We start from the raw sequence: 18,765 nt of genomic DNA, 5'->3' as shown, positions 1-18,765 counted from the left end.
TGGCACGACGTTCCGGGTCCCTTTTTGGGGGGGTTTTGACCCCAAAATCCAACGTTGTTCCATTGGGTGGGGTGGGGGGGAGATGGGATTTTTGGGGTGGAATTGGAGGATTTGGGGGTGAAATTTGGGGTTTTGAGGTGGAATTGGAGGATTTGGGTGGCATTTTTGGGGGTGAAATTTGGGATTTTGGGGGGTTTGGGGATCCATGGCAATTTTAGGGGTGGAATTGGGGGTTTGGGGGGTGAAATTGGGGGTTTGGAGGCATTTTTGGGGTGGAATTGGGGGTATTTGGGAGGGGTTTTGGAGGCTTTGGGGGGAATTTCGGGGATTTTGGGGTGGAATTTGGGGTTTGGGGGGTGAAATTTGGGGTTTTAAGGCATTTCCGTTGCATCCTATAGAGCCCCACAGCCCTCATAGCAACCTATAGAACTCCACAGCACCCTATAGAGCTCCATAGTACCTTATAGTGTCTTATAGCCCGTATAGGATCCTTACAGCCCCCATAGCATCCCATAGAGCCCCACAGCGCCCTCTACAGCTCCGTAGCCCTCATAGCAACCTATAGAGTCCAGCAGTGCCCTATGGTGTCCTATAACCCATATAGGATCCCCATAGCATCCCACAGAGCCCCACAGCACCCTATAGAGCCCTATAGTGCCCTATACAGCCCTGTAACCCCTATAGGGCCTCACAGCCCCTACAGAGCCCTGTACCCCATAGCCCCTATCCGCCCCATCATCCCCTGCGTTCTCCCTCCTCTCTTTCCCGCGCCACATGCAAACGAAGGGGGCGTGGCCCACCCCCCGCCGGGGAAGGAGGGGAGGGGAGGGGTGTGGCTGCTCACCTGGCCGCGCACCTGCCTGACGCCACCGGGCGGCGCCTCGTCGCACAGCAGTGACGTCACCTGGGGGCCATGGCGGCAGGGCCGGTGCTGGCGCTGTTGCTGCTGCTGCCCGCGGGCGGCGGGGGGGTGCCGGGCGGGCCCGGGAGCGACGGTACGAGGCGAGGGGGGGGCGGGAGGGGGCGGGGATTTGGGGGGGGGAGCGTTTGGGGGGGGGTCCTTTGGAGGGGGAGAAGAGACTGAAGGGAGGGCGGGGCCTAACGGGAAGCGGAAGTTGGGAGGGCCGCGAGGCCACGCCCCCTTGGGGTCCTCCCATTTCTAGCGCCTTTAGGCCCCGCCCACCGCGCCCCCACCCCTTTAGGCCCCTCCCCCTTTGGGTCCCACCCTTTTAAGGCCCCTCCCCCTCTTACCCCCATCTTTTAGGGCCCTCCCCTTTTGTCCCCACCCTTTTGGGCCCCTCCCCCTTTAGCCCAACCCTTTTTGTCCTCCCCCCAACCTTTGAGTGTCCCCAACCCTTGGGCACAAATGGGGACAAATGGGGACACCGTGAGGTCAGAGGGGGACACTTAGGGGACAAATGGGGACAAACGGGGACGCTGTGGGGACAGCTGAGGACAAATAGGGACACCTGGCGATGAATGGAGACATTCTGGGGACAAACGGGGCACCGTGAGGACAAATGGGGACACCGTGAGGTCAGAGGGGGTCACTCTGGGGACAGACAGGGATCCCTTGGGTGCAAATGGGGACAAATAGGGCCAAATGGGGACACCGTGGGGCCAAATGGGGACACCATGAGGTCAGAGGGGGTCACTGTGGGGACAAACGGGACCCCTGGGGACAAATGGGGACACCATGGAGACACCATGAGGTCAGAGGGGGTCAGTGTGGGGACAGACAGGGATCCCTTGGGTGCAAATGGGGACAAATAGGGCCAAATGGGGACACCGTGGTGACAAATGGGGACACCGTGAGGTCAGAGGGGGTCACTGTGGGGACAGACAGGGACCCCCTGGGGGCAAATGGGGACAAATAGGGCCAAATGGGGACACTGTGGGGACAAATGGGGACACCATGGGGACAAATGGTGACATCATGAGGTCAGAGGGGGTCACTGTGGGGACAGACAGGGACCCCCTGGGTGCAAATGGGGACAAATAGGGCCAAATGGGGACACTGTGGGGCCAAATGGGGACACTCAGTGGCACTCCCACAGCCCCCAGCAAAGCACCACCTCCGGACATCACCGCGCCGTGGGACTCTGCCTACGAAGGTACCACCAAGACGGGGAGTTGGGTTGGGGTGACAATGCCAGGGGTGGGGGGTGACACCCCAGGGTGACACCGACACGTGGCAATGGTGGGTGACTGCACTGGGTGACAGCCGTGGGTGACACCGCCAGGTGGTGATGGGTGACGAGCGGGTGGCATTGCCGGGTGACACCGCTGGGTGACACCGCTGGGTGATGCCATCGGGTGACACCACGAGGTGATGCTGGGTGACAACTGGGTGACCCCGCCAGGCGGTGATGGGTGACACCACAGGGTGACACCGCCATATGATACCGGGTGGCAACCAGGTGACAACACTGGGTGACACTGCCAGGTGATATTAGGTGACAACTGGGTGACGCTGCGTGGTGACGCTGCCAGGTGATGCTGGGTGACACCACCGGGTGATAACTGGGTGACAACCAGGTGACAACACTGGGTGACATTGCCGGGTGATGCCATCAGGTGACACCACCTGGTGGTGATGGGTGACAACGGGGTGACACCGCCATATGATACTGGGTGACAACCAGGTGACAACACTGGGTGACGCTGGGTGACAACTGGTGACACTGCTGGGTGACCCCGACTGGTGGTGATGGGTGACAACTGGGTGACACTGCTGGGTGACAACACTGGGTGACACTGCCAGGTGATGATGGGTGACAACCAGGTGACAATGCTGGGTGACCCCGCCAGGTGATGCTGGGTGACAACTGGGTGACCCCGCCTGATGGTGATGGGTGACAACTAGGTGACATTGCTGGGTGACATTGCTGGGTGACATCACTGGCTGGCCACGCCAGGTGATGCTGGGTGACAACTGGGTGACATTGCTGGGTGACTCTGCCTGGTGGTGATGGGTGACAGCTGGGTGACAATGCTGGGTGACAGCACTGGGTGACACTGCCGGGTGATGCTGGGTGACAACACTGGGTGACACTGCTGGGTGACTCCGCCAGATGGTGATGGATGACAGCCAGGTGACATTGCTGGGTGACATTGCTGGGTGACACTGCTGGGTGATGCTGGGTGACAACAACTGGTGGTGATGGGTGACAACTGGGTGACATTGCTGCGTGACAACACTGGGTGACACTGCTGGGTGACCCCGACTGGTGGTGATGGGTGACAACCAGGTGACACTGCTGGGTGATGCTGGGTGACAACCGGGTGACTTTGCCGGGTGACAACACTGGGTGACACTGCTGGGTGACCCCACCTGGTGGTGATGGGTGACAGCCGGGTGACATTGCTGGGTGACAACACTGGGTGACACTGCCAGGTGATGATGGGTGACAGCACTGGGTGACACTGCTGGGTGACTCTGCCTGGTGGTGATGGGTGACAACCGGGTGACACTGCTGGGTGACAACACTGGGTGACACTGCTGGGCGTCCCCCCCCGGCTGCGCCCCCTCCCGCTGACGGCCGCTGTCCCCGCAGAGCTGTGCGCCGCCCCCCCCCTCACCGGGCCGTGCCGCGCCGCGTTCCACCGTTGGTTCTACAGCCCCCAACACCGCCAATGTCGGCCCTTCATCTACGGCGGCTGCCGCGGGAACCGCAACAACTACCGCGACAGGGAGGAGTGTCTGCAGCGCTGCGGGGGGGGTACGGCGTGGGGACATGGGGGGGGAAGCATGGGGACGTTGGGGGGGTGATATGGGGACATTGGGGGGAAGCATGGGGACATTGGGGGGACATTGGGGGGAGTGACATGGGGACATTGGGGGGGTGATATGGGGACATTGGGGGGACATGGGGGGGGATGCATGGGGACGTTGGGGGGACGTTGGGGGGGTGACATGGGGACATTGGGGAGGTGACGGGGACATTGGGGGGGCATTGGGGGGACATTGGGGGGAGTGACATGGGGACACTGGGGGGATGTTGGGGGGGTGACATGGGGACATTGGGGGAGTGATGGGGACATTGTGGGGACATTGGGGGGAGTGACATGGGGACATTGGGGGGATGTTGGGGGGGTGACATGGGGACATTGGGGGGGTGATGGGGACATTGGGGGGCTGACATGGGGACACTGGGGGACATTGAGGGAATGGGGACACCATGGGGACAGTGGGGGGGACAACATGGGGACAGGGGTGGGGGGGGAATGGGGACTGCATGGGGACATTGGGTGGGGGGGGGGACATTGAGGGGGACAATTGGGGGGGGGGTTGGGGACAGCGCTAGGGACATTATGGGGACAATAAGGACGGGGTGGGGGGCACTGGGGGGAGATATTAGGGGGCTGGGAACATTGGGGGGGGGGATGACAGCAATGGGGACATCACAGTGACCCCCCCCTCCCTCCAGGTGACGGCAGCAGCTGGCACCCCACAGGTGAGCATCCCCCTCACCCCCCCCGCCCCCCCTTCAGGTGACATCGTGCATATGTCCCATTAACACTGTGCCCCCCCCCCCCCCCCCCCCCCCCCCAGCTGTGCTGCTGGCTGTGCTGCTGCTGGCTGTGCTGCTGCTGGCGCTGCTGGCGCTGCTGCTGACCCGTCCCGCTGCCACACAACGCTGCCACCGCCGGAGCCGCGGCGCCGACAAGGAGAGGCTGATGGGCAGCGAGGCCTGAACCCCAAAACGCCCCTCCTTACCCCACAAAAGGGGGGCCGCTGCCCCAAACGGGGCTCTCCTGGCCCCAAAAGGCACCTTTTCGGCTTCTTTCTACCCCCAAATGCCGCTTTTCTACGCCAAAATGTGACATTTCCGCCCCAAAATGTGACGTTTTCACCCCAAAATGCCACTTTTCCATCCCAAAATGTGACATTTTCTCCCCCCAAATGGAGCTTTTCTAACCCAAAATGGGGCATTTTAACTCTAAATGGGGCTTTTCTCCCCCCAAATTGACCGTTTCTATCCCAAAATTGATGGTTTTCCCCCCAAAATGAGGCTTTTCTCCCCCAAAATGAGCTTTTCACACCCAGAATTGACCATTTCTACCCCAAAACGGTGCTTTTCTCCCCCAAAATCGAGCCTTTCTGTCCCAAAATTGAGCTTTTCTAACCCAAAATGGGACATTTTAACCCCAAATGGGGCTTTTCTCCCCCCCCAAATGCCCTTTTTCCCCCCCAAAATGGGCCTTCCCCCCCCCAGGGCTCTGTACTGATTGTCCCCGGGGGGGGAACCAATGAGATTCGCGGTGCTTTTGCACCCATTGGGGCTTTTTAATGAGCAGTAATTAATTAAGGGGTTCCTGGGAGGCTTTTTTTGTACACTTTTAAAGGGATTTTTGGAATAAAGGGAAACGTGAAAACCCCCCCCGCCCCCCTCACCTCTTCCTGTGCCCCATTGGTTTGGGGGGGGGGGGGGGTTTCACCGCGTCCCATGGACCCCACAGAGGACCCCACAGTACCCCTCCCCCCCCCCCAGCACCTCATTGTCACCCTAAGGACCCCACTGTACCCCCCCCCCCCCTTCCCCCCAGCACCATATGGTCACCTTAAGGATCCCACTGTACCCCCCCAGCACCTCATTGTCACTCTGAAGACCCCACCATCCCCCCCCCAACACCCCATTAACACCCCCAGGACCCCCCTCTCCCCCCCTCCCACCCAAAGGACCCCCCTTTGCCCCCCCCCAACCCCTACTGTGACCACCACACCCCAATGGCTCCCATTGTGCGCCTGGTGTATTGTACAGCTGAGGGGGGATGGGGGGGGGGGGGGGGGGGCATTCCCAGAGCCCCAAAAATGGAGTTTTTGGCCTCAAATCAGCGCACCAGGTGGGCGGTGAGGGCGTACATGAAGAGGGGCTGCACGGCTGCGATGGCAGCAGTCAGGTATGTGCGGGGGGGGGAACGGGACCCCCGCCCTGCAACCCCCACAGCTGCCTCTGCCAACAGCTTCAGCCGCAGCGACCGCACCTGGGGGGGGGGAAGGGGTTAAAAGGGGGGGTTATGGGGGGGAGGGGGGAAAATAGGGGGGTTATGTGGGGAGTGAGGGGGATTATAGGGGGGAGGGAGGTTAAATTGGGGGTTATGGGGGGAGGGGGGATAAAATGGGGGGGTTATGGGGGAGAGGGGGGAAAATAGGGGGGGTTATGGGGGAAGTGAGGGGAATTATAGGGGGGAAGGAAGTTAAATTGGGGGTTATGGGGGAGAGGGGGGATAAAATTGGGGGGCTATGGGGGGAGGGGGGATAAAATTGGGGGTTATAGTGGCAATGGGGGCAAAAACTGGGGGTTATGGGGGGGAAATGGGGTAAAACTTGGGGGTTATGTGGGGGAATGGGGTAAAACTTGGGGGTTATGGGGGGGGAATGGGCTAGGAGTAAAAATTAGGGGTTATAGTAGAAATAAGGGGCAAAAATCGGAGGACTATGGGGGGAAATGTGGGTAATAATGGGGGGGAAATGGGGGGGTTCATGGAGGGGTTCATGGGGGAAATAGGGGGGAAGGGGTAGAAATGGAGGGGGTTATGGGGGGGCTGTGGGGGAAGGGGTTAAAACTTGGGGGTTATGGGGGGGGAAATAGGGGGAAGGGGTAAAACTTCGGGGTTATGGGAGAGAGGTCCCCCCATAGATGGGGTCTTCGGGTGGGGGGGGATAACTGACCATGAAGACGAAGATGCTGAGGCAGCACCAGCCCAGCACGGCGTGGTACCCCGTGCTCCCAAACAGCAGCCCGGCCAGCAGCGCTGCGATCATCCTGACGGAGCAGGAAGGGGGAGGGGGCTCATAGACGCCCCCCTCTCCCCCCCCCAGAGGGTTATGGGGTGAGTGGGGGGGTCCTACGGGGCTCACCCCACGTATTTGTATCCGGCGAAGGCCAACAGGTCGGGGGTGCTGAGGTCGGTGGGCAGTGAGAACAGGTAGAGGCTGAGCAGCACCGCCAGCACCTCCAGCAGCAGCCAGGCCAGGGCTGAGCTCGCCTGCAGGCCCAGGCTGTCCGGGGAGAACCTGGGGGGAGAGGGGGGGGGCAGCTGTAGGACCCCCCCCCAGGAACCCCTATGGGGACTCAGAGGGGTTTGGGGACATGGCGGGGTTGGGGGACCCCCAGCAGCAGGCAGGACAGCACTGAGTTCAGCTGCAGCCCCAGGCTGAGCAGGGAGAATCTGAGTGGGGGGAGGGGGGAGGGCAGCTGTAGGACCCCCCTCAAAGATAGGGACCCCCCCCCCCCCCCCCCCCCCCGCAGGGACCCACAGGTATAAGGGGATCTCCCGGGAACCCCCATAGGGACACACGGACCCCCCCAGGACCCCCATAGTGTCCCACTGGGATATGAAGAACCGTGGCAGGACCCCCAGAGGGACACAGTGACCCCCCCTGACCCCCCCACAGACCCACAGGGATATGAGGACCCCCACCCCCCCCACAAACCCACAGGGATATGAGGACCCCCCACAGAAACCCCCATATGGACCCCCCCATAGAGATACGGGGAACCTCTAGGACCCCCCAGGGACATGGGGACCCCCACAAAGACCCACAGGTATATGGGGACCCCCCCAGGAATTCCCCATAGGGACACGGGAACCCCCCCAGGACCCCCATAGGGACCCATAGGGATATGGGGACCCCCCCAGGACCCCCATAGGGATATGGGGACCCCCCCAGGACCCCCACCTGTTCTGGGTGCCCAGCGCCAGCCCGGCCACCAGCAGGTATGTGATGAATGCCATCGCTGTGGGGACAGCATTGGGGACATCAGAGGGGACAGTGGGGGACAACGGGGGACCATTTGGGACAACGATTTGGGACATCTGCAGACATTGGGGCCAATTTGGGACGACTGGGGACGTTTGGGCCAATGGGGACCCTTTGGGATGTTGGGGCCAATGGGGGTATTTATAGACATTGGGGTCCGTGGGGACATTTGGGGACACGTGGGGACATCGGGGCCGTACCTGGGATGTAGAGGTCGGGGGCGTTGACGTCAAAGCGGGGCGCAACCGGACCGTCCTGCTGGTAGTGAACCTGCCAGTCCTGGGCATGGGCAGGGAACGGGGTGGGAATGGGGTGGGAATGGGGTTGGTGGGAAAAGAAGGGAGATCAGAAATGGGATTGGGATCAGGGGTGGGAATGGGATGGGAATGGGACTGGGAATGGGATTGGGATCAGGGGTCGGAATGGGATGGGAATGGGACTGGGAATGGGATTGGGATCAGTGGTGGGAATGGGACTGGGAATGGGATCAGTAGGAAAGGAAATGGGATCAGAAATGGGATTGGGATCAGTGGTGGGAATGGGATGGGACTGGGAATGGGATTGGGAATGAGATCAGTGGGAAAAGAAATGGGATCAGAAATGGGATTGGGATCAGTGGTGGGAATGCGACTGGGAATGGGATTGGGATCAGCAGTGGGAATGGGATGGGAATGGGACCAGTGGGAAATGAAATGGGATCAGAAATGGGATTGGGATCAGTGGTGGGAATGGGATCAGCACTGGGAATGGGAATGGGATCAGCACTGGGAATGGGAATAGGATCGGCACTGGGAATTGGAACAGAAACGGGATCAGAAGCGGGAATGGAACTGGCACTGGGAATTGGAATGGGATCAACGCTGGGAATGGGATCAGCAGAGGGATCAGCGCTGGGAAATAGAGCGGGAATAGGAACGGGACTGGGAATGAGGGAAGAAGGGGGCTGAGATGAGGAGATGTGCTGGGAACGGGGGCAGGAAAACGGGATTGGGAATGAGGGAAGCGCTGAGATTGGGAATGGGAACAATACAGGGACTGGGAACGACACCGGGAATGGGAATGGGACTGGGAATGGGGTCGGGGCACAGACCTGGTGCAGGAAGGGGAAGAAGAGCAGCCCCAGTTTCCTCCCCACGTACACCGTATCCACTGCAAAGTAATACTTGAGCCGCCCCACGGGCAGGAAGCGGTCGATCTGTGGGGCAGAACCCAGCAGTGCCCCACAGCCCCACGCAGAGACCCCCCAGTGTGGGGGATGGGGGGGGGGGGAAGGGGTCTCTGTGGTGGCTTTGGGGCAAAAAAGAGGGGATTTGGGGTCTGTTGGCGGTGAGGGATCTCCACATGACTCCAAAGCCACGGATGCAGAGGTGTTTGGGGGGGAATTGAGGGCAAAAAATGGGGGGCCGGGGCAAAAAATGGGGGGCCGGGGCAAAAAATGGGGGGCCGGGGTCTGAGAGGCGATGGCAGCTCTGGGTTTGGGGACAAAAAAGGGAGGATTTGGGGCCTGACAGATTCTTTCAGTTCTGGATTTGGGGGCCAAAAGTGCTGTTTTGGGGTCCTCCAGCCCCACTCTCGGTCCCCACTGACAGCCCCCCCGCCCCACAGACAGCCCCTGAGCCCCCCTCCCTGACCCACAGCCCCACAGACAGCCCCCCCGCCCCACCCTCACCCCTCAGCCCCCCTCCCAGCCCCACAGACAGCCCCTGAGCCCCCCTCCCTGACCCATAGCCCCCCTCCCAGCCCCACAGACAGCCCCCCCGCCCCACTCACGTTCCGGTCCATCATCTCCCGGCCCTGACTGGCCCAGCTGCTGCCGTACGCCGCGGCGATGGTGGACACGGGCTCGGCCAGGAACGCGGCGGCGGCGGCGGCAGAGGGGTTGGGGGGAGGCGGTGGGGCGGCCCCATAGGCCCTCCCCGGTGCGCTCCCCCCGCTCGTGTCATCGAACAGCGGTCGGGGCTCCGCCATGCGCGGTGGGGCCGGGCCGGGGCCGCGGCGTTTGGGGGCTGTGGGGTGGAAATAAGGGAGGAGGGGGGTCAAGGTGAGGCCTGAGGGGGCCCTATGGGGCCTACGGGGCCCGCGCGGCGCTCACCGAGCCCCGCAGCATCCATAGCACCGCCGCTTCCGGTTGTGGGCTCCTCGAGGCCCCTCCGCTTCCGTTTGTTGCGCTCACGTGACCCAGCGGGAGGAAGCTGTTGGCGGTGGGGCTCTGAGCCCCGCCCACTTCACGTCAGGTGACCGGAAGTGATGGGAGGAAGGAGTCGTTCCGGGAAGTAAAATGGCGGCGGGGAGGTTGCCATGGTGACGGGGCGGGGCCTGGTGAGTGTCGTCGTGGCTACGGGGCCGCCGAGGCCGCAATGGAGGCCTTAAGGGTGACCGTGGTGTCCCCAGGGCCGCGATGTCCCCATGAAGTCCCTACGATGTCCCCATGGTGTCCCCAGGGCCGTAGGGCGGCTGTCCCCAGAGGGGGACGTGGGGGGGGGGGAGTCCCAGCCCTATTAGGGGTCCCAGATCCGGGGGGGTGGGGGGGGGGAAGGCGCCATCCGGGGGTCCCAAAGCCGTGGGGGTGTCCCATCTGGGCAGCCCCGGCCCCATTGTGGGGGGGGGGGTCGCAGTTCTATGGGGGTTCCCAGTTCCATAGTGGGGGTCTCAGACCCATGGGGGTCTCAGTGCCATCTTGGGGGGGTCCACAGATGTCCATTGGTGTCCCAATTCTATGGAGGAGACCCCGTTCTATAGAGGGGGGGTCCCAGTTCTATGGGGGGGGGGGGGTCCCAGTTCCATAAGGGGGGTCCCAGGGCCATCTTGGTGGGGGGGGGGGGGGAATGTCCCAGTCCTATGGGGGGGGGTCCCGCTTCTATGGGAGGGGAATCCTTTAGGGATCCTAGTCCCGTTTTGGGGGGGGGGGGGGAGGAATTCCCCGTCCTTTTAGGGGTTCAAGATCCCGGGGGGGGGTCCCAAATCCATATCTAGACACACACACACACACCCCATATAAACTTCTTTTATAGAAAACCTTTATTCTGTAAAATAAGTTTGTGGGGAGGGGGGCAGTGTGGGAAGGGGGGAGGGGGGGGGGGTCCAGGTGGTGCTCCCAGTGCCTATAGCCCCCTCCCCCCCCCTCCAGCCCCCCCTCCCGGCCCTATATATACACAGATAATAAATACAGAATACAGCGTCCCCCTCCCGGGGGGGGGTCAGGCGCGGGGCCGGGTGGGGATGCAGCGGGGGGGGCTCTGGGCCAGCATGGAGCCGGGGGGGCAGAAGCAGCGGAAGGAGCCGAGCGTGTTGAGGCAGCGACCCCCCCCACACAGAGAGGGGTCCGAGCACTCATCGATGTCTGTGGGGAGAGAGGGACTGGGATTAAGGGGGGATTGGGACTGGGATTAAGGGGGATTGGGATTGGGATTTAGGATTAAGGGGGATTGGGATTGGGATTTGGGATTAAGGGGGATTGGGATTGGGATTTGGGATTAAGGGGGGACTGCATTTGGGATTAAGGGGGGATTGGGATTAAGGGGGATTGGGATTAGGGATTGGGATTAAAGGGGGGACTGGGATTGGGATTAAGGGGGATTGGGATTAGGGATTGGGATTAAGGGGGATTGGGATTAGGGATTGGGATTAAGGGGGGACTGGGATTGGGATTAAGGGGGATTGGGATTTGGGATTGGGATTAAAGGGGATTGGGATTTGGAGAAGTGGGATTGGGATTTGGAGGCAAACGAATGGGATTTGGGGGCAAATAATGGGATTTTTTGACAAATGAATGGGATTTGGGGACAAATGAAAGGGATTTTAGGCCAAATGAATGGGATTTTGTGACGAATAGGATTTTGTGACAAATGAATGGGATTTTAGGCGAAACGAATGGGATTTGGGGGCAAATAATGGGATTTGGGGGCAAATAATGGGATTTGGGGGCTAAACGGGTGTGCCGCGGGGGGCCCGGGGGGGCTGCGCACCGATGCATGCCATGCGCGCGCGGTGCAGGCGGAAGCCGGGGTTGCAGATGCAGGTGAAGCCGCGGGGGATTCTGACGCAGCGGCCGTTCTCACAGCCACTGAGAACCCCACACTGCTCGGGGGGCAGCGCCTCCGCCGGGGGGGGGGGCTGCAGTGGGGGGGGGGGGTCCCGTATTACAGCCCGACCCCCCCCCAACTCCCACCCAAATCCCATAACAAAAACAAACCCGCCAAATGTGACCGCGATACCCCCGAAATCCCGTTAAAATGAACCCAAATCCCATTCAAAAGCCCCCAAACCCCATAAAAAAAAAGGCCCGAACGCCATTGAGGGAATGGAAGATCCCATTCTGCATCCCCAAATCCCACTGAAATACTCCACAGCCCCATTAAAAAGAACCCAAATCCCATTCAGAAACCGAAAGATCCCACTTTATGGCCACAAATCCCATTAAAAAAAAACCCCAAATCCCACTCCAAATCCCCAATTCCCATTAGAAAGAACCCAAAATCCCATCTAAAAGCCCAAAAACCCTTTAAAAATGCCCCAAATCCCATTAAGGAAACAGAAGATCCCGCTCCACAACCCCAAATCCCACTAAAATACCCCAAAATCCCATAAAAAAGCCCCAGATCCCATTAAGGAAACAGAAAAATCCCACTCTACATCCCCAAATCCCATTAAAAAACCCCAAATCCCATTGGAAAGGAGAAAAACCCCACTCAAAATCCTCCAAATCCCATTAAGAAGAACCCAAAATCCCACTAAAATATCCCCAAATGCCATTAAAAAGCCCCCAAATCCCATTAAGGAAACGGAAGATTCCACTCTATGTCCCCCAGTCCCAATAAATACCCCAAAATCCCATTAAAAAAACCCAAATCTCATTCAGAAGACCCAAATCCCCCCAAACCCCCCCCAAAACCCCCAATCCCCCCCACCTTCCCCCCATAAAGCCCCCCAAATCCCCCCAACCCCCCCCAAAAAGAGACCCCATAAACCCCCCCCAAACAAATGCCCCCCCCCCCCAAACTCACTACCCCCAGTGCCCCCCCACATCCCCACGGGGGGGCCCCCAAATCCCCCCAACCCCCCCCCAAAAACCCCCAATCCCCCCCACCTTCCCCCCATAAACCCCCCTCCCAAAAAGAGATCCCATAAACCCCCCCCAAACAAATGCCCCCCCCCCAGACTCACCATCCTCAGTGCCCCCCCCCACGTGCACTCAGATCCCCGCGGGGGGGCCCCCAAATCCCCCCAACCCCCCCCAAAAACCCCCAATCCCCCCCACCTTCCCCCCATAACCCCCCCCCAAAAACCCCATAACCCCCCCCCAAACAAATGCCCCCCCCCACGCCCTCAGACCCCCACATCCCCACGGGGGGGCCCCCAAATCCCCCCCCCCCCCCCCAAACTCACCATCCTCGGTGCCCCCCCCCGGGCGCTCAGCCCCCCACATCCCCGGGGGGGGCTCCACCTCTTCTTCCTCCACCTCCTCCTCCTCGGGGGGGGCTCGATAGGAGCGGGGGGGGCCACCCCCCCCACCCCCCCCCACCGCCCCCCCGAAATCCCCCATCTCTTCGTAGAAGAGGGGGGGGAGGGCGTAGGCCCCCCCCCCAAGGGGGTCGGAGGGGTAATAGGGCCGCGGTGGGGGGGGGAGGTCCGGGTAGGGTAAAGGGAGGGGGGGGGGGGGCGTAAGGCAGCCCATATGGGGAGGGGGGGAATGGGGGGGAGAAGGGGGGGCCCGAATACCGGGGGGGGTCCGGGGGGGGGCGGAGAGCGTTGCATAGGAACTCAAAGTCGTCTGTTGGGATAATTGGAGGGGGGGGTTAAAAAATATATGGGGTTATGGGGGGGTAAAAATATGGGGGGGGGGCATAAATGGGGGGAGTAAAAATATGGGGGGGTAAATGGGGGTGGGGGGGTAAAAATATGGGGGTATAGGGGGGGAAATGGGGGGGGGAACCTATGGGGATATGGGGGGGGCACATTTGGGTTTATTATGGGGTTATGGGGTGGGGAATATGGGGTTATGGGGTGGGAAGGGGTAGGGCCTCCCCTTGTCTGCATCTGGGGGTGGGGGGGGCACAATGGGGGGGTCAGCTTTATTCGGGGGGGGGGTGGGAGACTGTATTATGGGGGGGTGGAGGGTATAGAGATATTATGGGATGTGGGGTGTGACCTATAGGGTTATGGGATGTGGGCTAGGGGTTATAGGGTTATGGGATTATGGGGTGTGGGCTATGGGCTGTATGGGGTGTGGGCTGTAGATTTATGGGGTATGGGCTATGGGCTATAGGGTTATGGAGTTATTGGATGTGTGCTATGGGCTAAAGGGTTATGGGCTGTGGGCTATGGGTTGTAGGGTTATGGGGTGTGGGCTGTGGGGTTATGGGGTGTGGGCTGTAGGGTTATGGGGTATGGGCTATGGGGTTCTGGGGCTATGAGGTTCTGGGGTTCTGGGGCCATTGGGGGCGCCATACCTGAGTCCCGTGCGGGGCACAGCGCGCAGTCCATACCCCACGCGGCCCCATAGAGGCAGCAGCACTCGCTGTAGGGCAGCGCGCGGTCCAGGCGGGGGCGGCCGCACACGAGGTCGGGGCCAACCTCCTGCCAGCACAGCCCCACAGCGTCCTCTGCGGGAGGGCGTCAGCGGGGGCGGGGGGCGTGTGGGGGCGTGGGGGGGTGTGGGGGTATGGGGATGTGGGGGGATGTGGGGGCATGGGGAGTATGGGGGGCATGGGGGTTATGGGGGGGCATGGGGGGGTTTTGGGAGGCATGGGGATGTGGGAGGTATGGGGGGATGGGGGTATAGGGGGGCATGAGGGGGGCGTTGGGGGATGTGGGGGGTATGGGGGGGATGTGGGGGATGTGGGGATGTGGGGGGCATGGGGGGGGCGTGGGGGGATGTGGGGGGCATGGGGGGACATGGGGATATGGGGGGATATGGGGGGACATGGGAGGACATGGGGGGACATGGGGGTCACATGGGGTGACACACTATGACACAGGATGACATAGGGGGACATGGGGTGACATGGGGTGAAATTGGGGTGCCATGGGGTGACACAGGATGACACGGGGTGCCATGGGGTAACATTGGGGTGACACAGGATGACATAGGATGACATTGGGGTGCCATGGGGTGACATTGGGGTGCCATGGGGTGACACGGGATGCCATGGGGTGCCACGGGGTGCCATTGGGGTGCCATGGGGTGACACGGAGTGACATTGGGGTGCCATGGGGTGCCATTGGGGTGACACGGGATGACACGGAGTGACATTGGGGTGCCATAGGATGACATAGGGTGACATTGGGGTGCCATGGGGTGCCATTTGGGTGCCATGGGGTGACACAGGACGACATGGGGTGCCATTGGGGTGCCATTGGGTGACATGGGGTGACATTGGGGTGTGATGGGGTGCCATAGGGTGACATGGGGTGACATGGGGTGACATTGGGGTGCCATGGGGTGACATGGGGTGTCATGGGGTGCCATTGGGGTGCCATGGGAACACATGGGGTGCCATGGGGTACCATGGGGTGCCATGGGGTGCCATTGGGGTGACATGGGGTGACAGTGGGGTGCCATGGGGTGCCATTGGGGTGACACGGGATGACACGGAGTGACATTGGGGTGCCATAGGATGACATAGGGTGACATTGGGGTGCCATAGGGTGCCATTGGGATGCCACGGGGTGCCATGGGGTGACATTGGGGTGCCATGGGGTGACATGGGGTGACACAGGACGACATGGGGTGCCATTGGGTGACATGGGGTGACATTGGGGTGCCATGGGAACACATGGGGTGCCATGGGGTACCATGGGGTGACATGGGGTGCCATTGGGGTGCCATGGGGTGACATGGGGTGACACTGGGGTGCCATAGGGTGCCATGGGGTGACATGGGGTGTCATGGGGTGCCATTGGGGTGCCATGGGAACACATGGGGTGCCATGGGGTACCATGGGGTGACATGGGGTGCCATTGGGGTGCCATGGGGTGAGAGTCGCACCGTGGCCGCGGGTGTCGTTGGGGACGCAGCGGCGCTGCGCTCCGTCCAGCACCAGGGGGGGGCTGCAGACGCAGTAATAGGAGCCCACCGTGTTGACACAGCGCCCCCCAACGCACGGCCCCAAATCGCCCTCATCGCGGCACTCGTCGTTGTCTGAGGGCGGCAGCGGGATTGGGATTGGGATTACGGGGGTGGGATTATGGGGGTGGGATTATGGGGGATGGGTTTGGGATTGGGATTACGGGGGTGGGATTATGGGGGTGGGATTATGGGGGATGGGGTTGGGGGTGGGATTGGGATTACGGGGGTGGGATTATGGGGGTGGGATTATGGGGGATAGGGTTGGGATTGGGATTGGGATTTTGGGGGTGGGATTATGGGGGATAGGGTTGGGATTGGGATTAGGATTGGGATTATGGGGGATAGGGTTGGGGTTGGGATTGGGATTTTGGGGGTGGGATTATGGGGGATAGGGTTGGGATTGGGATTATGGGAATTGGGATTGGGATTATGGGGGGTGAGGTTGGGATTAGGATTGGGATTATGGGGGCGGGATTATGGGGGTGGGGTTGGGATTTGGATTAAGATTGGGATTATGGGGGGTGGGGTTGGGATTGGGATGGTGGGAGGTGGAGTTGGGGTTGGGATTATGGGGGTAGGGTTGGGATTGGGAGTGGGATTAGGATAGGGATTATGGGGGTTGGGATTGGGAGTGGGATGGTGGGGGGTGGAGTTGGGATTGGGATTATGGGGGTAGGGTTGGGATTAGGAGTGGGATTAGGATAGGGATTATGGGGGGGTGGGGTTGGGATTAGGATTGGGACTGGGGTTTATGATTGGAATGGGGATTAGGGATGGGATTAGGATTGGAATGGGGTTGGGATTGGGATTGGGATTAGGGGGCACCCACCGACGCACTGCAGGTGCTCCCGCTCATAGTAGTACCCCGTGGGGCAGTAGCAGCTGAAGCCGGGGGCTGCGTTGATGCAGACCCCCCCCCGGCACAGGTGGGGCGCAAACATCAGGCACTCATCCACGTCTGGGGGGGGAGGGGGGGTCTTCAAATGGGGGGGACCCCAAAAATGGGGAGAGCACCCCAAAATGGGGGGGAAAAAACCCAGAATAGAGGAGGGAGACAAAAAAAATGGGGAGGGGTACCCAGAATGGGGGGGGGGGTGGGAGGGGGGACCCCAAAATAGAGGGGGGAGCCCAAAAAGTGGGGAGGGGTATCCCGAAATGGGGGGGGACCCCAAAATAGAGGGGGGATCTCAAAAGGTGGGAAGGGGTATCCCAAAATGGGGGGGGGACCCAAAAATAGAGGGCGAGCCCAAAAGGTAGGGAGGGGTACCCAGAATGGAGGGGGACCCCAAAATAGAGGGGGGAGCCCAAAAGGTGGGGAGGGGTACCCAGAATGGGGGGGGACCCCAAAATAGAGGGGTGCCATCCCCAAAGGGGGTCCCTCTGGGTGCCCCCCCCCCACGCAGCACTCACCCCCGGGGGGGCCGTGGGGTGCGGCGCTCCGTCCCATCCCATGGGGGCAGAGGCTGCGCTGCTCGGCTGTGGGGTGACAGTGGGGTCACCCCTGTGTGAGTCACAGCCCCACCCCAACCCCAATCCCATCCCCATCCCAACCCCAATCCCAATCCCAATCCCAATCCTGACACCGCAGCCCCCACGCCCACCCCATTGATCCCACTGACCCCCTTGTCCCCACCACCCCATCACCCCCTTTATCCCATTGACCCCACTGACCCCATTGTCCCCACCGTCCCCTTTATCCCATTGACCCCACTGTCCCCACTGACCCCAATGTCCCCACCATCCCCACCATCCTCATCATCCCCTTCATCCCCTTCATCCCACTGACCCCACTGACCCCAGTCCCATTGACCCCCTGTCCCCATTGACCCCAATGTCCCCATCACCCCCTTTATCCCACTGACCCCATTGACCCCAATGTCCCCATCACCCCCTTTATCCTATTGATCCCCCATCCTCACTGTTCCTATTGACCCCAACGTCCCCATTGACCCCACCATCCTCATCATCCCCTTTATCCCACTGACCCCCCATCCCCACTGTCCCCATTGACCCCATTGTCCCCACCGTCCCCTTTATCCCATTGACCCCACTGTCCCCACTGTCCCCATTGACCCCAATGTCCCCACCATCCCCACCATCCTCATCATCCCCTTTATCCCACTGACCCCATTGACCCCAATGTCCCCATCACCCCCTTTATCCCATTGACCCCATTGAGTCCAATGTCCCCATCACCCCCTTTATCCCATTGACCCCCCCATCCCCACTGTCCCCATTGACCCCAATGTCCCCACCATCCCCATCACCCCCTTTATCCCCCTGACCCCACAGACCCCCCTGACCCCCCCACCCCCATATCCCACCGGTGCCATCCTTTGGACAGGCCGCCTCCTGCTCGCAGCGCGGCCCCCACGCCCACCCCACGGCGCAGCAGCACTGCTGCCTGCTGACGTTGGCCGCCAGCACTCCGCACGCCGGGCTGTAACACATCGTGGGGTCGCTGCTGACCCCCGGGGGGGGCGGCTGAGTGACCCCCCCCCCGCAGGTCCCCGTCACCGGGTCGAATTCGTGCCCGTCCGTGGGGCACAGGCAGAGGAAGGAGCCGTCCACGTTCTCGCACCGCGCCGCCCCACACACCCCAGGCAGCGTGGCGCACTCATCCACATCTATAGGGTGAGAAGAGGGGGGGGTCACCACCCCCATAACGACCCCCCCCCGCCCCACACCCCGTCCCCATAATGACCCCCCTCACCCTGGCAGTGGTGGCCGTGGGGTGCGGCCTCGTAGCCCTGGTGGCAGGCGCACTGGAAGGAGCCGGGCAGGTTATGGCACACGGCGTGAGCCCCACAGCGCGGCACCGGCCCCGAACACTCGTCCTCGTCTGGGGGAGGGAGCCGTGGGGTCAGCAAAAGGGGGGGGGAGGGGGGGAAGTGGGGGTTCAGGGGGTCCCCACTGGGCTGGGAGCCAA

General features: G+C 61.3%; 3 protein-coding genes across 3 annotated transcripts in view; 1 reads left to right on the top strand and 2 right to left on the bottom strand.

The window, feature by feature from the left end:
• Positions 1 to 888: 888 nt before the first annotated feature.
• On the top strand, positions 889 to 5,382 carry LOC107051508 (kunitz-type protease inhibitor 2-like). Its single transcript, XM_040655115.2, has 5 exons — positions 889 to 995; positions 2,058 to 2,114; positions 3,558 to 3,722; positions 4,431 to 4,457; positions 4,556 to 5,382. Exons 1-5 carry the CDS (start codon positions 914 to 916, stop codon positions 4,696 to 4,698), a joined length of 474 nt encoding a protein of 157 aa, XP_040511049.1. The 5' UTR covers positions 889 to 913; the 3' UTR covers positions 4,699 to 5,382.
• YIF1B (Yip1 interacting factor homolog B, membrane trafficking protein) lies at positions 5,267 to 9,907 on the bottom strand. Its single transcript, XM_040655113.2, has 8 exons — positions 9,861 to 9,907; positions 9,539 to 9,774; positions 8,859 to 8,963; positions 7,969 to 8,047; positions 7,688 to 7,745; positions 6,866 to 7,021; positions 6,677 to 6,770; positions 5,267 to 5,988 (listed from the first exon to the last, which is right to left on the bottom strand). The coding sequence occupies exons 1-8, from the start codon at positions 9,877 to 9,879 to the stop codon at positions 5,836 to 5,838; spliced, it is 900 nt and encodes a 299-aa protein (XP_040511047.1). The 5' UTR covers positions 9,880 to 9,907; the 3' UTR covers positions 5,267 to 5,835.
• Positions 9,908 to 10,780: 873 nt separating this feature from the next.
• Positions 10,781 to 18,765, bottom strand: part of LOC107050762 (latent-transforming growth factor beta-binding protein 4-like) — a 35,405-nt gene continuing 27,420 nt past the window's right edge. The window contains exons 34-43 of the mRNA XM_046905092.1: positions 18,550 to 18,678; positions 18,161 to 18,463; positions 17,247 to 17,312; positions 16,666 to 16,794; positions 15,756 to 15,908; positions 14,218 to 14,370; positions 13,207 to 13,538; positions 13,154 to 13,173; positions 11,734 to 11,879; positions 10,781 to 11,108 (exon numbers count right to left, since the gene is read on the bottom strand). Coding sequence (XP_046761048.1) covers positions 10,966 to 11,108; positions 11,734 to 11,879; positions 13,154 to 13,173; positions 13,207 to 13,538; positions 14,218 to 14,370; positions 15,756 to 15,908; positions 16,666 to 16,794; positions 17,247 to 17,312; positions 18,161 to 18,463; positions 18,550 to 18,678 — 1,574 coding nt within the window. The 3' untranslated portion in view covers positions 10,781 to 10,965. The remainder of the gene's footprint in view (positions 11,109 to 11,733; positions 11,880 to 13,153; positions 13,174 to 13,206; positions 13,539 to 14,217; positions 14,371 to 15,755; positions 15,909 to 16,665; positions 16,795 to 17,246; positions 17,313 to 18,160; positions 18,464 to 18,549; positions 18,679 to 18,765) is intronic.

Source organism: Gallus gallus, chromosome 38, assembly GCF_016699485.2.
Source record: "Gallus gallus isolate bGalGal1 chromosome 38, bGalGal1.mat.broiler.GRCg7b, whole genome shotgun sequence".
Taxonomy (NCBI): Eukaryota; Metazoa; Chordata; class Aves; order Galliformes; family Phasianidae; genus Gallus; species Gallus gallus.
Note: the sequence above shows the minus strand (reverse complement) of the source record. Positions and strands in the feature narration are given on the sequence as shown.